General features: G+C 35.7%; 1 protein-coding gene across 3 annotated transcripts in view; it reads left to right on the forward strand.

Moving 5' to 3' along the window:
* Positions 1-7,890, forward strand: part of LOC110455419 — a 20,249-nt gene that overhangs the window by 5,286 nt on the left and 7,073 nt on the right. Inside the window, exons 1-4 of one of the 3 annotated variants that reach the window (XM_021505548.1) lie at positions 557-724; positions 1,915-1,955; positions 3,370-3,398; positions 6,122-7,187. In XM_021505548.1, coding sequence (XP_021361223.1) covers positions 720-724; positions 1,915-1,955; positions 3,370-3,398; positions 6,122-7,187 — 1,141 coding nt within the window. In that variant the 5' untranslated portion in view covers positions 557-719. Of the gene's footprint in view, positions 1-556; positions 725-1,914; positions 1,956-3,369; positions 3,399-6,121; positions 7,188-7,890 lie in introns of those variants that run through there. The other 2 variants (XM_021505549.1, XM_021505550.1) reach the window with 2 other exon arrangements.

Genomic DNA, 7,890 nt, shown 5'->3' on the forward strand with positions numbered 1-7,890 from the left:
GTGGGGAATTGAATATAGGTTGGGTAATGACTATAACATAACTGTAAATGTTTCTTCATGACTCTCCAAACCAGTGTTTAAAAAATATTTTGGCATCATTTCCTGGCCCCGGGGGTGGGGATTGTTTGGGTAGGGGTGGATAAATATTCAACTGTTACATCCTGATCAAATTCTGAACTCAATTGGTTTGAAAATAGATAAATATTTTTTTTATCACAAGGGGGGTACTTTTTATGCATGGGGGGTACATTTTATGCAGGTATAAAAAGTATCCGGATACTTTTTGGTAGGGGGGTACTTTTTATGCATGACACCGGCCATATATGTAAAATCAAAAGAAAATTGGAACATGGAGGGGTCAATTTCAGTTTTGAGTGGTCAAAGGCCCCATGGCCCTCTCCAGGATTTTCCCTGCTCGGGCCTTTGCACTCGTGTTTCACCTCCAAGTAATCGAGGAGAAACAAAAAATCCTGATTCCCTTACTGCAAGGGCAAGTAATGTTTTATTATGTTAATCAAAACAAATAAATGACACAATAGTAAAGATGATCAGGTAGACATGCCATTGCTTTTAGGTTGTGGTTGCTCTTGGGGATCTTTCTAGAGAGGCTCCAAAAAAGGGAAATATGATCAGAGAAACATGGGTGTGTGAGTGCAAGCTGATGTATTATTGCCATTGCTAGTGACTTGTATCATCAAATCAGACATGCTGTAATAAAGATGAGGTATAATAATTAATAAATCATATTGTCTGTGTAGGGTTTCAGTTTGCCTCTGTTTGGGGTACTGTGATTTAGCTCCTAAAATGACTTTTGACCCTCAAAATGTGTGAGACTTACCGAAACAAACAAACAAATCTTTCAAATTTAAGGATTTTAACTGTTTTAGTTGGTACCGAAAATTTCAAACTTATAAGTGCCATATCTACTTTGACTATCGTTGGTAAAAGAAAAATAAATATAAAGAAAGTAAAGGATAAGTGATTATTAAAGATTAACACATTTCTTTCCTTATTGGTCCACGTTATGTAATTAATGTGGATGTACAAGATATACAAGAAACTTTATTTAAGTCACATACATGTAAACATAGAGCTCTTGAGAGCTATTATTGCGACAAACATATGTAAAATAACAATAACACATTATATTAGAAGTAAACGGAGATAATCACATATACATTATTATCACAGGGGTTTAAGTACTAATAAATCCCTAATAATTATCACAGAAAAAAAGGAGGTATCATATCCCATAAATAACATATTAAACAGCAATAAATGTGATCACGTTTAGCAGTATTCAGAAAAAGTTAATGAAAGACATAGTTAATAGTGAATACTTGTATATCACACAAGAATTACTTAGGACTTAAAGGACTAAAACACTATGAAGTGGACTATAGATACAATGCTAATATAGCAAAGAGTAAAAATTGACAGAATATATACTATATTATAGTATGAAATTAAAAAAATGATACCAAAATCAATTCACAAAAGTTTATGTAAGAATTTATATTTTAGAAATGTATGGAATTAAAATAAGAGTAACATCCTGCAAAAATATAGATTAGGATTACAATAATATATATAAAAAAGGAAATAAAATATCGACACAATGAAGGTGGGAAGATTTTATTGAATTTGTTGAAACAAAAAAGATGTCCAGCAACTATATATATATAAGGCCAGTTAAATGAGCTATACCTCCAAAGTCTTTGGAAGAAAAGGTTTTGATATATAATATTAATTTTTAATTTTTCACTTTTTAAAATCTAGTGATGAATGCTTTGTCCCTGGGATATAGCTCATTTTACTGGCCCTTATTTGCTGGACAATTGCCTCGTTTCATCAAATCCAATAAAACATTCTGCTTTGAAAGTAAAAATGTAAATCTTGCTTGTATTATCACAGTTACTGTACAGCGATGGCGACAGAAGAACCAATGGAAACAGGTATGACAGCTTAATTTAAAACCCTCATTCCTATAATGCGTAACAAAATTCTTCCTAATGTCATAGGTTCAGACGTGTTACAAACTATAAGTTTTACTTCACAATAATGTGCTACACACAACATCTCCAGCACACACGCAGGCATGCACACATAGGGAGATATTAGCCAGGTGGCATAGGACTATATAGTTGTTAACGCCTGATAAGGCAGCTCCTGTAAATTCCTCAAAGTTGTATTGATTAATGTATATGCTAGTTGTATGCAGTACACATCACATTTTGACCAAGCCAAGTTGAAATTAAAGAACCTTTGGCTTGATGGATACCCCATTTGCTGATATCTGAACAAAAGGCCAAACATTGTAAAACCATGTTGAATGATAGGGTTATTGCAACTGAGGTTTTACAGAGATAAAGTACTTAAGTCTGTCAAAAGGATTCTGCATGAAATAGCATCCAAGTAAAGGTTTGGAAATGGTTCATCATACAAAAGGAATTTTGTACAAGTGTTTTTGAAGCAAAAGAAAAAGTAGGTAGATTGACCACCCACCCTATCCTGACTAGGGCCCAGTTGTTCAAAAGTTGATTAGCTTAATCAGTGATTAGAGCAAATCTTGATTTTTTTTTTGTATCTTTACGACTCAACCTTTGAATTAATTACAACTTTCTAGATATCAAATATTCAGTTGAGTGAATTTACCGTGTTTATTGACAAAATTATTAAAGGTTGAAAGATGTCGTTAAACTGTGGTTAACCTAACCACATTTTGAACAACTGAGCCCAGATCCAAGTCCCTGTGACTTTTTCCTGTTTCCTTTAATAAAGAAAATGCTCTCTGGAAAAAGGTATGCCTCCGGGGGTGCTCTTGGTAGTGTAATCGTCCAATGTTTTGCCAGTATATTTAGGGGAGATGGCCATGCAGCTTATACGTCATGGATAGCACGATTGCGAAGGGAGGATACTTTGAAGGATTGTAACAGATATGTCAAACTAATTATAAATCATACATGTGATTCCTGACATTAGTAGCAGAATTTATTGAATGGTCCTTGTACAATGAAGGTCTTTTGATCAAATCCTTGTGATGGAGATGGGTTTTTTTATGAAAAAGTTAATTATGATAAATATTTGCTTTCATATAAAACTCTTTGATTTATTGAATGGACAATCCAGAAAAAAAAGTGCCATTTGTCAGTGAAACATTGTATAACTGAAAATAGATACATGTATGTTTCTAAGAATTCTTTCTGTTGCCAAATAAAAAACTGAATTTTTCACTGCTTGGTTTCCTGTCACTAATTACATTTCCTTAAATTATAATATGTTATGAACATTCACCTTATTTTTACATGTATGCAATTTTTGTATGGCTTCAGGGCTTTTTTTAAATAATGATATTATGCATGTTTTCAGAGGTGTTTGGAGGATCGCAAGGAACAAATGTAAGTTAAAATGCATTCATAAATTATATAGTATAAGTGCAATATAACTCATTTAATTTGAACATTTTTGGTCTATAAAAAATTGTGATCCCACATCATTCTAGTTAACAAGTTATCATGTCAACAACAACATGGCTGATTATTATTCACACAGTTTGCTTAAATACCCTGTACTGTATTACTGTACTATCAGTGAATTTGAGGATGTTTTGGGAAAACAACCTTTGCTTAAACCTAGCAAAATCATTCCTAGTAAATATTGAAACTTTATAAAGATGGAAATTATAAAATGGAATACATTTATTAAATTGTTTTTTTTGCACAAATATGACAAAGAGTGTGATGCAGTAATTAGTAACTCATGAATTTGGTTTGTTTTGTATGTGTTTTAATCCTATTAACAGCTATTGTCATTTTATGATGTGCCCTCATTATGGTGGTGGAGGAGGAAAGCCTTCTGAACACTCCAGGGTTGGAGTGGTTAAGGCATCTGAGCATCTACCATCACTAGCCCTTCACCACTGGGTCACAGGTTCGAGGAACTAGGTACAAGCCGCATGCTGGTGGTTATTCTTGGGGTGATCCGGGTTTTGCTTCACCACCAAAGCCACAAGTCACGTCTTTAAATGACCATAGCTGTTAATAGGAGGTTTAGTTTGAATTTGAGGTTTGTAGTTCAGAATTTCTCATTTATTAGCTCACTTGGCCCAAATTTTCAAGTGAGCTTATGCCGTGGGGCAATGTCTGTCTTCCATCTGCTATAAAGTATCCTCAAACAAACGACCTTGACATACTTTCAAGGTCACTAAGTCAATTATGTAAAAATACGTTTCAACAGCTTCTTCTGAATAACCAGTATGCCCAGAGTGATGATACTTGGCCAGTAGGTACCTGGCACGAAGTGCTATAAATTGCCTCGAATAAATGACCATGACCTACTTTCAAGATCACGAGAGTCAAATGTGCTGAAAACCTTTAAATACAATCTTCACATTAACCAAGAGGCCTAAAGCAATGACATTTGCCCTGTAGGTACATTGTACCTGGGGCAGAGTTCAATATATGACCTTCTTTTAAGGTCACAGGGGTCAAATATGTTAAACATTTAAACAACTTCTTCTGAATAACCAGGAGGTCCTTCATGATGAAACTTGGTCAGTATATACAGTTGCTTGACTGCAAAAATAGCATGCGCACATCGTCCACAAATCGTTCGCACCGCTGTGCGCTTCTCTATGCACAAATGTGTGTTTTGGTACAATTGGTTGATACATGTAACGAAATGAAGAAAATCCGAAACCCTCGTATGAAATACAGAACTCTGTATGCATATATATAATTCTCATCAAATTAAATAGGATTATGTATATATATAACTCAGCATTACAGTGACCATTAGACTGTCAGGAATCGGTTTATCTCCCAGGTAACAGAACAGGTAAATAACATTTTGATGATTGACAGGAGTTTTACCTGGCCGTCAAAGAGAGCTGATATGTGATACTGTATGACTGTTATGAAAACATAACTGTACGTTAAGTATTTGTTATTTGCATATGTTTTGGTCTAGCTCCCCTCCTAGATTTTTACACCTAGGCAAGGTTACAAGCCATAATTGTCCAGATTTTAATTGCTTGCACATCGGGCGTACACTGCACATCATGTAATGTTGTGCGATCCCACAACTGTACCTGGAATTAAGTGCTATAAACTTTCCTCAAATAGATGACCTTGAATTGCATTCAAGAACAAAAGAGTCAAATGTGTTTAAAAAAAATTAAACAATTCTCCTGAATAACCAAAAGGCCTAGAGCACTGATATTTGCCCAGAAGGTGTCTGGGACAGGGTGCTATTAAGTTTACTCAAATAAATGACCTTGGCCTACTTTCAAGGTCACATTGGTCAAATATAGTTTGATATGTATTTAAACAACTTCTTCTGTAGAACTAGGAAGATCAGGGTGATGATATTTTGCCAGTAGGTACATGTACCTGGCAATATTTATGCTTTAAAGTCTCCTAAAATAAATGATCTACCCTCTTCCAAAGTCAAATGAGTCAAATATCAGAAGACCTTTAAACAACTTCTGCATTAGGTGAGTGAGTACCAGGAGGCCCTGGTGATGCTTTTTGAACAGTAGCATTATGGAATAGAGTAGTATAAAGTTTTGTTTAGTCTTAAACATTGAAAACAATTCCAAATATTACTTTGAGAACATTTTCCCTTGATTGCTTTAATATCCAGGTGAGCGATACAGGCCCCTGGGCCTCTTGTTATAGATTCTCATACTCTTATTATGAAAAAAGAATCACTAAAATCTTTGAATATTCACATCACAATCTGCAGAAGTGGACAGACCCTGAAATGCATTAGTTTGTGCTTTGCACCAGCTTAATGCCCAAAAATATGCGTGAAAGCATGAACTTTCAACATCATGAAATTAAACCACTATACAGAATCACACTTGACTATTTTTGAAGTAAAAATATTTGTACACAAAGGATCCACTTTTTACAGATTATGCCCTGTATACCATATCCTTGTGGATGGGTTGGTGGGGGGGAAAGGTGGGAAGGGGTATATCTATGTAAGCCTCTGTTCACTTTGTTTTAACAGGTTTTAAATTCAAAATTAAATTGCATGTGCACTAATATGGCTCTCTGGCCTTTGCTAACAATCGTACACTTTTTATCTAATTCAGCCTTTTCTATTTCTCCTCCAGCCTTCAACACATCATACATCATTTGCTACAGCACAATGCGTTCCTCCACCCAGATGGACATTCAGTGGACTTGAATTGATCCTTTTGCTGTATTTTTGCAAGAAAAGTTTTGACCAATTGGTAAAATTCAAATATGTGGAGTTACGACAACAAATAGGTATTCTGCATGTTTATATTATCAAAGATGACTCTACCAAATATGTTGAAGCTGAATTTAAAAGCATGAATTTGTTTTTGAATGACCTCATAAAAAACGAGATTTCTATTCCGAATGATGTACTGCTCCATAGGAAGAAGAAATTACAAGAATATGTTCATAAAAATAATGGACAGCCAGAACATCGCTGTTTTCTACATCTTTCTGATGATTCTAGGACATGTACACTGTTTGCAAAAAGAAGAGATACAGACCTTTATCAATTCAGATTAAAACATCAAATTGATGACTGGATGACAGATATTAAAAGGAGTGTACCTGAGGCAATTTCATATCCGCATCCAAACATGAACACTGTTGCAAATGACACACACTTGACAAGCAGTCGTCGTCCTCCGTCCTATGCTGATAGTGTTCGAACAAATCCTAAAACTGTTCCTGCAAATTATCAAGGAAGCACCACATTAGGATCTAGCCAAAACAGACACGTGGCCAGTAGTAGCTTTTCCTCCCCACCAATGTTCAGCTATAAAGGTCTAGATGTTCATACAGTGCATGGTTCAATTACAAAGATGAAAACAAAGGTGGATGGTGTTATCAATGCCGCCAATGACAGGTTGGATCATATTGGAGGCGTTGCCTTCTACATTGCAGAAGCTGCTGGAGAACGTATGGAAGAACATTGCAAGGAAATCATGAAGAAAACAAAGAAAATTGCTGTGTCAGAAAATGTTGTCACAACAGCTGGAAGGATGAGATGCAAAGGCATAATCCATGCTGTTGGACCTAAATGGGGGGATTACCAAGATAAACATTGTTTGGATCTGTTAGCAGATACGGTTGAAAAAGCGTTGATAACTGCAGAAAAGGAATACTATTCCGAAGTTGCAATGCCTGCAATAAGTGCAGGTAAGTCCTGCATTTCATTCTCAAAATAAATCGCTGAAACTTGCTGTACTTAACAGTGAAGTCGCTCAATTGTAAGTAACAAAAATCAATCGTCACTACTTGGATATCATCTAATATGATTTAAAGTACAATTTAAATGTACATTACTTGCAAGACTAGTGTAATTACAGATTTTGTGTCCTTAATTTAACAATGTATCCATATTTTTTAGGTCACCTGAGCTTTAGCTCAAGTGACCTATTGCTATCCGTTTTCGTCCGTCGTCGTCCGTCGTCCGTCGTACGTCGTCCGTCGTCCGTCGTCCGTTAACATTTTACATTTCAAACTTAAAGTCAAGTTCTGCTGGGCCGATTGAACTGAAAGTTGATAGGAATGATCGCCTCATGGTCCTGACAAAGTGTTGTTATTTTTCGGGTCGATCAGAAATCCAATATGGCCGCCACGGCCGCCATTTTGAAAACCTATTTCAAACTTAAAGTCAAGTTCTGCTGGACCGATTGAACTGAAAGTTGGTAGGAATGATCGCCTCATGGTCCTGACAAAGTGTTGTTATTTTTCGGGTCGATCAGAAATCCAATATGGCCGCCACGGCCGCCATTTTGAAAACCTATTTCAAACTTAAAGTCAAGTTCTGCTGGACCGATTGAACTGAAAGTTGGTAGGAATGATCGCCTCATGGTCCTGACAAAGTGTTGTTATTTTT

This window comes from Mizuhopecten yessoensis, unplaced genomic scaffold, assembly GCF_002113885.1.
Source record: "Mizuhopecten yessoensis strain PY_sf001 unplaced genomic scaffold, ASM211388v2 scaffold8213, whole genome shotgun sequence".
In the NCBI taxonomy this organism is placed as follows: Eukaryota; Metazoa; Mollusca; class Bivalvia; order Pectinida; family Pectinidae; genus Mizuhopecten; species Mizuhopecten yessoensis.